The following is a 15,651-nucleotide window of genomic DNA, read 5'->3' as shown; positions in this document are numbered from 1 at the left end:
CAGTCTCCATCAGTTGCAAAGGGAAGTTTCCTGGATGAGGCATGAGGACTACACTTAACTGTGGGCATAAGAAAAAATATTTAGAATGTAGTTAGGGATTATGCTGGTTTAAACTTTACTATCCCTGGGTAGTTGGTAGATTTCCAGTACTAGGCAATAGTTCCCTCTCTGTTATGTGTGTTTTAAGTACAGGTAGAGAGTTGTTGGTTACTACTTAGTTATGCATGCCACTACTGCACCCTAAAACTTACTGTGCCATGCTGGTCATTGTTCTGTTTCATAGACAGCATAGCTGCACAGGACTGCTGCTTCCTTCCTTTGGCAGCTTGCATGGCACCTCTGGTACCTAACAGGCTTAGGGAGGCTTTCAGGTTATTTCTAGCTCTGGTGTCTCTGGGCCTAGTGTCTGAAGTTCATGGTATCTTCAGCAATAGGGACTTACTTTCTACCACTTGGTTGCAGGTAACCAAGGGCATTAGCAGTAGCCTGTAATGTTTTAGGGTTCTCTTGGATAACCCTGACCAATACCTCCAGTGGGCTTCTCGAGTGGTATTGTGGATTTTGTTAGATGCTTTTGGCTCTTGGAGGGAACATTGTCAGCTCAGATGAAAAAATTTTCATTTAAACTACATGTTTATATGAAGAGTTATGTGTATATTTATGGAATTTAAAGCTATTTATTGTGTATGTATGGTTGCTACTGTTATGCCCAGATCGTGGGGACCCCCAAAAGACCACTAGGGAGACCGAATCCCATATGTTAAAAAACAAGGACCCTTTATTATCTTCAAGCTCTGGGGCTTGGTCTCTCTGTCTGTCTGAAGCAGTGGTAAGAGTAGAGAGCCCTGAGCTCAGGCAAGGTAGAGTTTTTATCGTAGCAGAAGTTGGGATGAGGGGATTTCCAGGGTTCAGGACCTTGTTTGTTTGACATTTGTCTAGGGGTATCTGTAAAACAAAAATAGAAGCGTGCTAGACTCAGGGATATCTGGCCGCTTTTTCTAATGGTTGGAATGTTTGGGATGTTAGGAACTTCCCCTTAGATGTAGGTCCTCATGGGTGGGGTCGGCTTATGGCTTTTCCTGGATCTGGGTGTTGCCTCAGTAAGTCTGTGTCCCAGAAGCTGTGCCTGGGCTTCAAAGCCTGTCATGGCAGCTGTGTGGTCAAGCTGTTTTGGGGCCCTTCCACACACAGCACACATGTGGAAATCAGAGGACATTGGGGAGGTCTGGGGATAGAACTTAGATCTACAGGCTTGGTGGCAAGCCTCTTTACCTCTTCAGTCATCTCACTGGCTCTTAAAATTTTATTTGTTTAGATGGACTTATTTTTGTGTGTCTGAGTGTCATGCCTGCATGTATGTACTTGCTTGGTATATCCATGGAGGTCAGAACAAGATATTGGGTCCCCTGGATCTGGCGTTAGAGACAACTGTTAGCTACCACGTGGTGACGGGAAACAGCGCTGTAAAAGCAGCGAGTACTCTGAGCTGCTAAGTCATTTCTAGTTCTTCTGTGAGTGGCTTTCTCTGTAGCTTGGAGCCTTTCCTAGAACTCACAGAGATCCACCTGTCTCTGCCTCCCTGTTGCTGAGATTAAAGGCAAGTCACCACCGCCCTGCCTCCTCGATGGAGTTTTAATGGAAATTCTGAGTTAAAAGAAAAAATACTGCCTGCATTAGAAAACAAGACTGGGATAGGAGGGGAACACTAGCTTTTCCGTTTATTCCTTTCTTTCTAAACATATTTGTGGGGCTGGAGAGACTGCTCAGCAGTTAAGATCTCTGGCTGTTTTTCCAGAGGACCCTGGTTCTGTTCCCAGTTCCCACATGGCAGCTCACATCCATCTGTAATTCTAGTTCCAGGAATCTCACACCTTCTTCTGGTCTCCCTGGACACTGAATGCAAGGCATACACAGATATACATATGTGCAGGCAAAACACTGAAACACATAAAACAAAATTTAAACAAGACTTATTTTATTTTTGATTATGTGTCCGTGTGCGCGCTTGTGAATGCAGTGCCCAAAGAGGAACTCCCCTGGAGTTGGAGTTACAGGTTGTTGTGAGTCTCCTAATGTAGGTTCTGGGAACTGAACTCTGGTTCTCTGGAAAAGCAATGCATGTTTTTTTACTCTTTTCTGTTCTTCCTTCCTCTCTTCTCCTAGCCCCATCCCCCAGAGAGGGTTTCTCTGTGTGGCTTTGGAACCTGACCTGGAACTTGCTCTGTAGCCCAGGCTGGCCACAAACTCACAGAGATCCTCCTGCCTCTGCCTCCCCAGTGCTGGGGTTAAAGACGTGCCCCGCCACTGCCTGGCCAGTGCATGTTCTTAACTGATAAACCATATCTCTAGCCCTCCCCCCCCCCCCCCCCCAAGGCTTACCTAGAACTCACAGAGATCCTTCTGTGTCATCTGGAGTGCTGGAATTAAACACATGAGTCATTCTTGCTATTTAAAAAAATTTTTTTTTGAGTCAGTTTCTCTGTGTAGCCCTGGATGTCCTGGAATTAGCTTTGTAGACCATGATGGCTTCCAATTCAGAGATGGTCTTGAGTGCTGGGATTAAAGTTGTGTGCCATCACCGCCCAGCTAATTTAAATTTTTTTTTATGTATGATAATGTTTGTTAATTTTTTAAAACTAAGAAATAAAGCAGAAGTCAGGTGGTGGCGGTGGCGCACGCCTTTAATCTCAGAGGCAGCCGGATCTCTGTGAGTTTGAGGTCAGCCTGGTCTATAGAGCAAGTTCCAGGTCAGGCTCCAAAGTTATACAGAGGCTAGCCTGCAGCCTGGTCTACAGAGTGAGTTCCAGCGCTACACAGAGAAACTTGATGTCTCCAAACAAACAAACAAATAAACAAAAGAAACAGAGCAGAGCTAACTTTAAAAAATAAAAAAAAAAAAAAATACGTTTTGCCTGTGTATCTTTGTATCACAACATGTGCCTGATGCCAGTGAAGGGTTGATGCAGATCCTCTGAGGCTAGGGTTATAAACAGTTACAACCTGTTGTGTGGTAATTGGGAATCTGGAAGAGCAGCCAGTGCTCTTAACTACTGAGCTGTCTGTCCAGTCTTAGAGCTAGTCTCAAATCTGCTTGCCTTATGCTTTCTGATTTTGGTAGAACTTTGGTTTCTGTGATGTTAGGTGTTCATATATTCCTCAGTTAAACAGAAAGCATCCAGGCTCAGATTTTATTTTACTTTATCTGCTTCAAAAGGTAAGAGAATTACTTCCTCATAGGTTTGGTGCAGGATCAGCCTAAGTAGATTGCTGCTCCCTTTGCATCTGGGTCCTGGTTTGGCTCTATTGAGCTTTGTGAATTTGACCGTATCTGAGTGAAAGAGTCCACCAAGTGTCTTCTTCATTTGTTACATTATATCCTTCACATCACAGGGAGTGGAAGAAATTATGGGAAAGAATGTAGCAACCATAGCAATTTTGTGCCCTTTAGAAGGGAGTTAAGCCCCGTGTGGTAGCAAACTCCTGTAATCCCAACACTGAGCCAGCAGAGGGCAGTTTTGAGCTACAGTGTGACATCCTGTTTCAAAACTTTAAAACTGAAAACCAAATCAAACCCAAACCCCCCAAAAGGTGAGACTTCTTGTTCCTGGGTTTGGGTAAGGATAGACTAGGTGGGTTTTGGTTTGTTTGCTTTGTTGTTTTGTCCCATAGTTCTGTCCCCTGCTATTGCAAGATCATTTTGCTTTATAGGTTGATGAATCAAGGAGAAGTGCTTTATTGCAAGGTGGCAGTGTGAAGTAGGATTAGATTTTCCTTCCTTTTTTCCCTTAGCTGCCGAGTGGTTCACCATGGCCTAGAGTAGTGGCAAGGGTACTGGAAACGTGATTGTGGTGGAGTGGAGGTGTCATGGCTGATTGCTGTTCCCAGAGAAGAGGAGGGAAATTGGAGCAGCTCAATAGAGTGATGAAAGTTCCCACTAGGGAGGTGAGTCCTATGCTGGGGTGGTAGCATTCAGCCCCTAGATTCGACTAGACTGTCATCTAGCCTAAATTAAACAGCCAGTTTTTGCTAGTAGTTTACTGACTGCTTATTGTTTGTCTGTGCGTTGTACTAAGTACTCAGGAGGATATGGTAAGCAAGCTTGGACAGTTTTTCTATCCTTTAGAACATAGGCAGTCTACAGGGTGGAGAGTAAAGACCCATTTTCTTTTTTATTGAAGAAAAAATAATTGAAATGACAGATTTCTTTGTTCTTTTTTTGAGAAATTATACTAGGTCCTTAAGTTGTATTTTTCACTTTCTGTTAATTCTTTGAGAACTTGATAAAATATATTTTGTTTTTGTTTTTTCTAGATAGGGTTTCTCTGTAACCCTGGCTATCTTGGAACTGCTTTGTACTGAGTTTCTACTTGAACTCAGAGATCCACCCGAGTGTTAGGACTAAAGGCACCACTACTGTCCAGCTGATAAGATGTATTTTGATCATCTTCACCCTCACCTCTCAGGCTTCTTTACCCCTAACTACTCTCCTCCTACCCCCACTGTTAAATTAAACCACAGAGTCCAGATGGTGCTGCCCTTGGGTGTGAGGGCCATATACTAAAACTTAATCTGTATCTTGATATTATAGCCTCAGAAAGTATTTTAAATGCAACCCCCCCCCCCACACACACAGGGATTCTATAGCTCTGGCTGCCCTGGAACTCAATATGTACACCAAACTAGCTTTAAACTCACAGAAATCTGCCTGCCTCCTGAGTGCTGGGATTAAAGTTGTGCACCACCACCACCCAGTTACATTTTAAAATATATATTGTTGGTGTTTGTGCATATACCTGTGTACCATAGCTTTCATGTGGAACAACTTGCTGCAATTTTTTCCAGTCTGTGGGTTCTGGGGATCAAACTCAGGTTGTCAAACAGCAGCAAGTACCCTTACTTTCTGAGCCATCTCACTGGTCCAAAGATTATTTAGATTATCTATCTAGGCTCTAACAATTAATTCAGATGATTTCCTAGTTAACTAGGGGAACAAAATGGGAAGATAGGACGGGGAAAATTATTTTTTTCTTTAATCTACATTATTTAAATTATTCAGCCAATTACCAAGTTGTTGAGTCAGGGCCTTATTTAGTGTATGTGTAGTAAACCAAAAAAGGAAGACTTTTTTTTAGCCCTTTATTAACCATTTTCTTTATTGAGTGGCATTCTCTATCAAATTGGGTATCCCAGGTGGCTTAAAACTGCCTGTAACTCCAGTACTGGAATATCTTACACCACTGACTTCCAAGGGCACCTGCACCTCTGTGCAATACCCCTCCCTGTACAGATAGACAAACACATACACATAGTTAAAAAGAAAGACAACAATTTAAAAAACTTGAAAAACAACTCTATTAAATTTATCTTTTCATTCATTTATTCATTCATTCACTTTTATTTATTCATATTTATTTATATTTATTCATATTTATTTATTTATTTATTGAGGCAGGGTTTCTCTATAGCCTTGGCTGTCCTGGAACTTGCTCTGTACCCCAGGCTGGCCTTGAATTCACAGAGATCCTTTTGCTTCTGCCTCCCAGGTGACCGGAATTAAAGGTATGCACCACCACTCTGGCTCTACACATAAATCTTTATTGTTAACCATGTTTTGGCAACCTTACTGGGTTCTTTCTTTCTTTTTTTTTTTTAAGTTTTATTTATTTGCATAGTGTTCTGCCTGCATGTGTCTCTGCAGGCCAGAAGAGGGCGCCAATTCTCATTACAGATGGTTGGGAGCCACCATGTGGTTGCTGGGAATTGAACTCAGGACCTCTGTAAGAACAACCAGTGCTCTTAATCACTCAGCCATCTCTCCAACCCTTTTTTTTTTTTAAAATCTTTATTTTTATTATTTGTTAATTGTGTGTATGTATATAACGTATGTACGTATATATGTGGGCATGTGTGTATATACCATGTGCATGTGGAGGCCAGAGGAGATTGGTAGCAGTTCTTTCCTTCCACCACGTGAGGGTTGAGCACAGGTCATCACTTGGCAGCAGGCATCCATTCCTGCTCAGCTGTCTTGCTGCATCCTCATTTTTAGTATTTATTGAGTATGGAGGTGCATAGCATCTTGCATGTGGAGGTCAGGGGGACAACTTGTCAGATTATGGAAGTCAGTTTTTTCTTTTACCATATGGGTTTGGGGGTGGGGAGCACTTCCCAGATGAGCCGTCTTTTGTCCTTTTCTCCCTACCCCACTTTCTGAGACAGGGTCTCACTAGCTGACCTGGAACTCACTGTGTAGACTGGGCCTTGAAGTCAGAAAGATCTGCCTGCCTTTGCCTCTTAAGTGCTGGCCTTCTTAATAGCTTTTTAGAGATTTTGCTGTGGACAGGAAGGAAAAAGTAAGGTTTTCAAAGGGTAAGTGTAACTATTCCTAGATTGGGCTCTTGTTATCAAACATAGCACAGCAGCAATTTCAGGAGCAGGGAAGAAACACTAGGAAATGAACAATGATAAAGTTTGATGTTTAATCAAAGGATGTGTGCTGCATAACAGAAGTAATACAGCGGAGAGTAAGACAGGCACACTGCCACCACAAAGGGAAAGGCTGTGGAAATTGTAGCAAAGCACACGAAAGTAACTGGGAGTATTTGCTGCTTTGATTGTATAGTTTCCATTTCAGAATTAGGGGGCATTCTGCTGACTTACTTTTCATACTTAATTATGCTATTCAAGTTTGGGTTAGTTAGATAAGGGATGCAAGACCCCTGAACTTACAGTGTTGGCTTATTGATATGCGGTTAGACACAGCCCAGGCTGATCTTGCACTTCTCAAGCATCCTGTGTAGTTGAGGATGACCTTGAACTTCTGATCTTCCTGCTGCCCAGTACTGGGATTTTATGTTTGCCACTACACCTGCACCTGGTTTTCTTTTGTTTATTTTTGTCTTATAGTGTTGGGGACATGCTAGGCCAGCACTCTACCAACTGAGCTACATCTCCAGCCCTCTTTTGTTGGTTTGAAGATTATCATTCCATTTTTCAGTGACTGTTTGCAGTTATTACACTTGTAGGTTTTGAGTTTGTTGAATACATAGATTTAACATTTTTCAGCAATTTAGAGGGAAGGTATCAGTTGTTAATTCTCTTTAGACAACTTTAAAATGTATTTCTTTCATACCAAAACTCTGTAACCATAAACATTTAATCCTTCTTCCTTCTGCCTCCAGCTCCCTCCATTCTACTTCTTTCTTGTCTGTGAATTTGACTGTTTTATGTATCTCATATAACCAGAATTAAACAGTACTTGTCTGTTTTATCTGGGTTGTTTTACTTAGTGTAATGACATCAAGACCCCATGCTGTAGCATGGGCATGATTCCCAGAATCTGTGTCATTTTTAGGCATTGAAAACAGGTTTCCTTTGTTCTTAGCTACTGAGACTTTTTCTCACTTTCTTTCTTTCCTTTTTTTTTTTTCCGAATTTTTATGCTCTCCTATTGTCTGTATAGTTTTAGACGTCCTTGTATGCTAGCCAGTGAAATATCTAAATTAGAACAAGGGAAAATTGATGTTGGGGCTGGAGACATGACTCAGCAGTTATGTTTGAGTCCTATCACCTACAAAGTGACTCACAACCATCTTGAAAGTCCAGTCCTAGGAGCTCCAACATCCTCTCCTGGTCTCCTCTGTCACCAGCCATTCATGTGGTGCACAGACATAAATTCAGATAAAATACTCACACATAGAAAATATATAAAATTTTTTGAAAAATTGATGATATGCTAGGCTGTTCACAGAATTGCTAAAATGTAAGTTTAAATGATTTTATAGTATCATTTGGAACCATTGCTTAAAAAGTAAGATCTTATACTTTTCACTTGATTATGATTTTGTGAAATCTAAAGTTTTCTATTTTAATTACATTCATTTTGTGTATGCGTGTGCTATTACATGCTTGTGTAAGTCAGGGCATCTTGCAGGAGTCTATTCATTTCCTTCCATGTGAGTCTTAGGGATCAAATTCAGGTGGTCAGGCTTGGTGGCTAGTGCCTTTATCTGCTGCCACTGGTTCAGTTGTCAATTCTTTTTTTAAGATTGATTTATTATGTATACAGTGTTCTGCCTGCACACTTGCCTATAGGCCAGAAGAGGGCGCCAGATCTCAGTACAGATGGTTGTGAGCCACTATGTGGTTGCTGGGAATTGAACTCAGGACCTCTAAAAGAGCAGCCTTAACTTCTTAACCTCTGAGTCATCTCTCTAGCCCACCTCAGTTGTCAATTTCTAAAAAGTACTCTTTTGGTTTTTTGAGACAAGGTTGCTCTGTAGACCAGGCTGGCTTTGAACTCACAGAGATCTGCCTGTCTCTGCCTCCTAAGTGCTGGGATTAAAGGTGTGTGCCACCACTGCCTGATTAAAAAAGAAAAGAAAAAAAAACCAAACAACTTTTAAGTGTGCATATTTAGATTGATATATTCTCCCTTCTTCCAACAACAAAATTTCTGTAGTTAGTCTCTGTACTACTGCCCTTCCCATGAATGTGAACATGGTCAGCTACTCCAGAATTCATCTTTCTTACTTGCATGTGGCCTAGCTAAAGAGTTAAAGCTTAAATCTTTAAAATTTTATTTAAAGGCAGGGTTCCAACTGTGTAGCTCAAGTTGGCCTGGAACGCCTAAGTAGCCTATGCTGGCCTGGCCTTTTCCCTGTGCTCAGCCTCCCAAATGCTGACATTGCAGGCTTTTCCCACCACACACAGTTGTTTTCAGTTGTGGTTTGAGGTCGTCACACTAATATGTTTTGTTGAAATGACTGCTGAATCCTTCACTTAGAGTAGGCAATGAGAAAATATGAATTAATGTGTTTTGTTTAAATCTATTTCAAAAGCATTTGTCATTTATTTGTTGTTTTTCTCAAAAATTAAGGTTTTGGTTAACATATGAAATATATCATTGGTGTAAAACTCTTGTACAAGTCTTACATTTGGTCTTTTTATTTCCTGAATAGAGACTCTACAGGAGCAGGTAACTCACTGGTCCACAAGCGGTCTCCTTTACGTCGAAACCAAAAGACCCCAGCATCCTTGAACAAGCTGTCTTTACAGGATGGACATAAAGCCAAAAAGCCAGCATGTAAATTTGAAGAGGGTCAGGATGTCCTAGCTAGATGGTCAGATGGCTTGTTTTATCTTGGAACTATCAAAAAGGCAAGTTACCTTAGTAGATCTCTGTCATTGTAATAATTTAAAATTTAATCTTGTGCTTATGGTTTTGAGAGATTACTGAATTCTTTCTCTGTTGCAGATAAACATATTGAAACAAAGCTGCTTCATTATATTTGAGGACAGCTCCAAATCCTGGGTTCTCTGGAAGGACATCCAAACAGGCAGGTGCTACTGGTTTCTCTTGAACATGCTATAGACTGAAGTTTAGTTTCTTCAACATGGCATTTTCTAGTGCTAAATAAATTGAACATACTGTCTTTCTATGACTCAGTAGCATGTATGAGGAGAGGTTTAAAAATGTATTCAATATAAAGAATTATTCCTTTTCCTTGTTTTATAAACAAAGCCCTCTATGGTTTAATTGAATCTTTTTTGGGGGTTGGGGGGGACGGACGGTTCAAGATAGGGTTTCTTTGTGTAGCTTTGGAACCTGTCCTGAAACTCTTCTCTGTAGAACGGACTGGTCTTGAACTCAGAGATTTGTCTGCCTCTGCCTCCCGAATGCTGGGATTAAAGGTGTGCGCCACCACTGCCCGGCTTAGAAGGGTTTTAATCCCTAGCGTTAATTTTTTCTGTGAAGTAATATATTCTTGCATTGCTGTTGACAATGTAAATGTCTGTTTTGGCTATTTTTTCAGCAGTTGCATTGAATGAATAAAAATAAACTGTATATCCAGCAAACCTCTCTAGAAGTTTATTAATAAAATATAATTGAAAAATATTGAAAAAGAAGCTAGGTGGAGGGGCTGGAGAGATGGCTCAGGGGTTAAGAGCACCGACTACTCTCCCAGAGGACCCAGGTTCAATTCCCAGCATCTACATGGCAGCTCAAAACCGTCTGTAACTCCAAGATCCAACACTTTACACAGACATACATACAGGAAAACACCAATAAAATAATAAATGAAAACTTTTTTAAAAGAGAAGCTAGGTAGAAACGTTTACTATAGCTTTAATCTTATTTTTTAATTAAAAATTGAATTTAGAAATAGAAAATAAAAAAATAAAGAGTACCACATGTGTGTGAGTGTAGATGACTGAAGGACCTGATGTATCAGTTAGAGATGGAACTACAGGGGTTATGCGCTCATAGGTGCTGAGAACTGGTCTCTGGTCTCCTCTAAGAGCAACACCTGCTTTTAGCCACCGAGCCATCTCTCTAGCCCTAGTGTAGCTATTTTATTTTATTTTATTTTGGTTTTTTGAGACAGGGTTTCTCTGTGTAGCTCTGGACTAGGCTGGTTTGGAACTCAGAGATTCACTTGACCCTGCCTACCAGTGGGATTAAGGGTGTGCTCTCCCACTGCCTAGCACCTTTTTTTTTTTTTTTTTGTGAGACAGAGTCTCTCTGTGTGCCCTTGGCTGGTGTGCAACTTGCTATGTTAAACAGGTAGGTTTCAACCTCAATAACAAGTTGAGTTGCTCTGCCTCCCGAGTGCTGGGATTGAAGCTATTTGCCCCCATGTCCACTTTGATAGCTCTATTTGAAGCAAATATTTGATAGGTATCTTAAGATTTCTTATTTATTCATGTGTGTATGTAGGGGGTTATGTGTGGAGGTCAGAAGAATGTGTTGGATATTGCGCTCTTATCACTTTCTACCTGTTCATTTGAGGCAGGGTCTTTCCCTGAGCCTGAGGCTAGTGTCTCATTGATGCTAAAAGCCAGCAAACCCCATTGATTCTGTCTCTGCACATACCACCCCCACCTGAGCTGAGTTTAAATCTTTGTAGGAATGCCTATGATTGCTGGGTTCTGAACTCATACTTATGGTTGAAGAGCAAGTGTTCTTAGCCACTGAACTATCTCTTCTGCCCAGCATTTTGGTATTACTAAGATGAAAAAGCTAAGACTTTGTAGATGGCTTAATCTGTAGTAAGGAAGACCATGTGCAATTAAGCTAGACTAGGAATCTTGTAAATTTGATATTAAAAAGGTATACTTGGATTTCACAAGGAAAGGTAATTCCCAGGTTTCTTAGGTTTGTTTCTTGAGGTGAATACATACAGTTTATTGGATTAATAACTCCTTTTCTACAGACTTGCCTTCTTCACCAGTCCACATGGATATAGTGGGAGTCACCTTAGGCACCTACTTCTGGCTGGAGCTATACAGCCCTTTCCTGTGAAACAACACATTTAACATGAGAAGGCTAAGCTCAGATTGACTACTCTCTAACTATAGCTATAAGCCTAGGAATTATGGAACAGCTCCCACTAGGTATATCAGAAAACACAATTTGGAAGGGACAGAAGACCTAAATAAATAGAGCTACCAGCAAAGTAATAATTGGTACCTCCTACATTACCTATCTGTTGTAGATAAGGATATAGCAAAGCAACTTTGTTTTCTTCCACTAGATGGAATGTCATGCAGCTATTAGGAGTTATGATTTTGAAAACTGGCTGTGAAAGTGCTCTGGTAGAAGAAATGTTATCGTGTATTTCGAGACTGAGGCTGAAATCATGTGACAGACGTTTAAGGCCAACGCTGGGCTACAGAGTGAGTCCAGGCCAGTTTGGGACATTTAGTAGGACCTTGTCTCAAGAAAACCACCAAACAAAGTTAAGTTTTTTTGTTTTGTTTTGTTTCCCCTTTTCTTTCTTTCTGGTTTTTTGAGACAGGGTTTCTCTGTGTAGCCCTGGCTGTCCTGGAACTAGCTCTGTAGACCAGGCTGGCCTTGAACTCACAGAGATCAACCTGCCCTGGTCTTTTGAGTCCTGGGATTAAAAGTGTGTGCCATATACCTGGCCTTGAAGTGTCCAGTTCATTCCTCCAGACAGTTTTTTTTTTTTTCTGTGTGGCCCTGATTGTCCTGGAACTCAGTCTTTAGAACAGGCTGGCCATGAACTCAGATTCACCTGCCTCTGGAACTCAAGTGCTGAGATTTAAGGCATGTATCACCACTGCCCAGAGAAGGTTTGTTTTGTTTTGTTTTATTTTGAGACAGGGTTTCTCTGTGTAACCTTGGCTGTTCTAGAACTAGCTCTGTATACCAGATTGGCCTGGAACTCACAGAACTCCACCTGTCTCTATCTCCCTGAGTCCTGGGATCAAAGGTGTGTGCCACTACCACCCAGCTGAGAAGTTTTTTTTTTTTTTTCCCTTGGTCTTTTTTGTTTTGTTTTGTTTTTCAAGATAGGGTTTCTCTTTGAAGCAGTCCTGGCTGTAGACCAGGTAGGCCAGTTTTGTTTGTTTTTTAGGGCAGTAGTGGTACTTGATTTAAATCCAGCACTGAGGAGGTACAGGCAAACAGAACTCTGAGTTTGAGGCCAGTTTGGTCTATAGAGCAATTTTCAGGATAGTCAGGGCTACACAGAGAAAATATGTCTCCAAAAAAAGGGCTGGAGAGATGGCTCAGAGGTTAAGAACACTGGCTGTTCTTCCAGAGGTCCTGAGTCCAATTCCCAGCACCCACATGGTAGCTCACAACCATCTGTAATGAGATCTGGCGCCCTCTTCTGTGTACATAATAAATAAATAAATATTTAACACACACACACACACACACACAAAGTTAAGGAAACAGTAATTTCTTACTTAGGTGACACATATAACTAATTGGCACTAATTCCAATTTTTGTTGCAGTAGAATTCTCTTCAGGTCTTTTATTAAACACTATATTTATAGACTTCAGCCACAAAATACTTGGTATCCAGCCTCTTTCATAATTATTGAGTAAAAATAACTGTTCTTAAGACCAGAAAGGGAGCACATAACTTTCTTGCCTATTCCCTGTGGTCTCATGATACTAATGTATAAGATGAGTGAATACATGAACCTGAGTAGATGTGTCTTCTACAGAGTAGTTCTAGTGTTGATAAATCTCTTAGTGTCTAGTTTGGGTTTTATTGCTGTGAAGAGACACCATGACCACAACTCTTATAAAAGAAAACAATAAACATTTCTGAAGTTTATTGTCATGTGGGAAGGCCATATGGTTACACTGAGTCCTAAAAGTTCTGTGAAATTCTTCATAACTGTTTCATGTTGCTTTTCATATTTCAGGAGCCACTGGGAGTGGGGAAATGGTCTGTACAATATGTCAAGAAGAGTATTCAGAAGCTCCCAATGAAATGGTCATATGTGATAAGTGTGGTCAAGGTAAACATTCATTCTTCTTAGCTCCATAAAATACCAAATGAGCCTATTGAAGATTAATGATTATAAATACTTGTCTTGCTAATTTGAAACTTTATAGTAAGATCTATTTGTCATTTATAATGTAGGGAACAAACAAAACTAAAACTAAAGTACCTTCTTGAAATTATGTTCTGCAGTAATTGTTAATAAAATAGAATTTGCTTTATGCTTTTTTTGATATTAAGGGTATCATCAGTTGTGTCACACACCTCATATTGATTCGAGTGTGATTGATTCAGATGAAAAATGGCTCTGTCGACAGTGTGTTTTTGCAACAACAACAAAGGTATCTTTTAAAGTGTTTTGGGCTAAAGCCCTAAATGGAATTTGTAAGGCATTATCATTGAAATGACTGTGGAAAGTTTGTTCTGAATGAAATTAGCAGCTAATGCTGGTTATAAAGAATTATTGTTTTAATAATAATCCTTAAATGGCTTGCAGTTATTTGTACTTTCTGATAGTGGTATGGGGATTGGGACAGTAAATTGAAAGAAGACAACAAAATAAATATATTACTAATAACAGATCAGACAATATGATATCATAGAAATTTAGAATGGAAATTATTTCAGAAGTGTCAGGCATTTTTAAATTATAGAGTTATTAATTAGAAAATTTGGTTAAAAAATTTGACCTTCACTTTTTCAAATGTTTTCCCTCTAATATATAGAGGGGTGGTGCGCTTAAGAAAGGACCAAATGCCAAAGCATTGCAAGTCATGAAGCAGACCTTACCCTATAGTGTGGCAGACCTTGAGTGGGATGCAGGTCATAAAACCAATGTCCAGCAGTGTTACTGCTATTGTGGAGGCCCTGGCGAGTAAGTAAACACAGTTATCTAAATGTCCTTTGAAGTGATTTTTTGCTAATGTACGTTATCTTTTTCTTTTTAAAAAACTTTATGAAGACCTCTTTTTCTTGTTTGAGATGTGGTCTACTGTATATACTTCCAAATTGACCTCAAATTCTGCAGGCCTTTTCAAGAGCACTAGGATTACAGGTGTTTACTACCATGCTTGGTTTGACTTATTATGACTGACTGAGGTGTAAGAATGATAGTGAATTGCAAATGTGTGAAAGAATCAGTTAAAATAAAAACTCTGAGGAAATACCATTCCTGTTTTTCTTCTTTCCTCTTCTTCCTTCTCATCCTCTCTTTCCTCTTCCCTCCTCCTCCTTCTCTTTTGCTTACATCAGACATGACATTAAAATAAATTATAGAGGAAAATGTGTGCTGTAGAGGCCCAGTTTGCCACTTTGGAGGGTGAAGTTTAATCGGTTCATTAGATATTATATTTAATGTGATTACACATTTAAAAATTGGTATATGCTTAATATTATTTGAATGAGTAATTAAGAGAGATTTTAGTTAAATGATAGAGTCCAGATGAGGCTTTTACTAAAGAAATATTCTATCCAGGTACTAGAGAGCCATATCGGGAGTCTTATGTTTATTTTAAAGGATTTTAAATTTTGTATATGTGGATTTGTCTGTCTATGGATGACGTGCACATGAGTGCTTTCAGAGGTCAGAGAGGACATTGGATCCCGTAGAGGATATGAGTCAAGTTCTCAGCAGCCACATTGGGTGACTCACAACCAGCCGCCTTTAACTATTTCCAGAGGATCCAACACCCTTTTCTGGGCTTGTGGGCCAGAAATTACTCAACATGCATATAGCCACATATAGGCACATAAATAAAAAATATAGGGACTGGAGGGGTGATGGTGGCATACACTTTTAATCCCAGCACTTGGGAGGCAGAGGCAGGCGGATCTCTGTGAGTTCAAGGCCAGTCTGGGCTACAGAGTGAGTTCTAGAATAGCCAAGACCACCCAGAGAAACCCTGTCTCGATAAACAAACAAACAAACAAACAAACAGGGACTGCAGATTGTGATTGGTGATTAAGAGAATTTACTGCTCTTGCAGAGGACCTGGGTTCATTCCTAGCACCCACTGGAACTACTTGTAACTCTAGTTCCCGGACTGGGGAATCTGGTACCTTCTCTGGCCTCTGCAATGCACTGCATGCACATGATGCATATACAGAGAAGCAGGCAACCACACATACACATAAATTTAAAAAAAAAGCCACCTAAGAGCCAGGCCTGGTGGCACCTGTCTGTAGTTGTATTTATTCAGGAGGCTGAAGAAGGCTGTCTGCTTCAGCCTAGAACAGTGGCTCTCAACCTTCCTAATGCTGTGACCCTTTAATATAGTTTCTATGTTATGGTGACCCCCAACCATACAATTATTTTTGTTGTCACTGCATAACTAATTTTGGTACTGTTATGAATCATAGTGTAAATATCTGTGTTTTTTGATGGCC

At 40.3% G+C, this 15,651-nt stretch overlaps 1 protein-coding gene across 4 annotated transcripts in view; it reads left to right on the top strand.

The window, feature by feature from the left end:
• Mtf2 (metal response element binding transcription factor 2) overlaps positions 1 to 15,651 on the top strand; it is a 44,742-nt gene that overhangs the window by 5,881 nt on the left and 23,210 nt on the right. For 2 of the 4 annotated variants that reach the window (XM_036200697.1, XM_036200696.1), the window contains 5 exons: positions 8,961 to 9,159; positions 9,257 to 9,338; positions 13,187 to 13,282; positions 13,507 to 13,607; positions 13,992 to 14,140. In XM_036200697.1, coding sequence (XP_036056590.1) covers positions 8,961 to 9,159; positions 9,257 to 9,338; positions 13,187 to 13,282; positions 13,507 to 13,607; positions 13,992 to 14,140 — 627 coding nt within the window. Of the gene's footprint in view, positions 1 to 3,789; positions 3,943 to 8,960; positions 9,160 to 9,256; positions 9,339 to 13,186; positions 13,283 to 13,506; positions 13,608 to 13,991; positions 14,141 to 15,651 lie in introns of all 4 variants that reach the window. The other 2 variants (XM_036200699.1, XM_036200698.1) reach the window with 2 other exon arrangements.

The sequence above is a fragment of the Onychomys torridus genome, chromosome 10, assembly GCF_903995425.1.
Source record: "Onychomys torridus chromosome 10, mOncTor1.1, whole genome shotgun sequence".
Classification (NCBI taxonomy): domain Eukaryota; kingdom Metazoa; phylum Chordata; class Mammalia; order Rodentia; family Cricetidae; genus Onychomys; species Onychomys torridus.
This window is presented reverse-complemented; position numbering and strand designations above follow the sequence as displayed.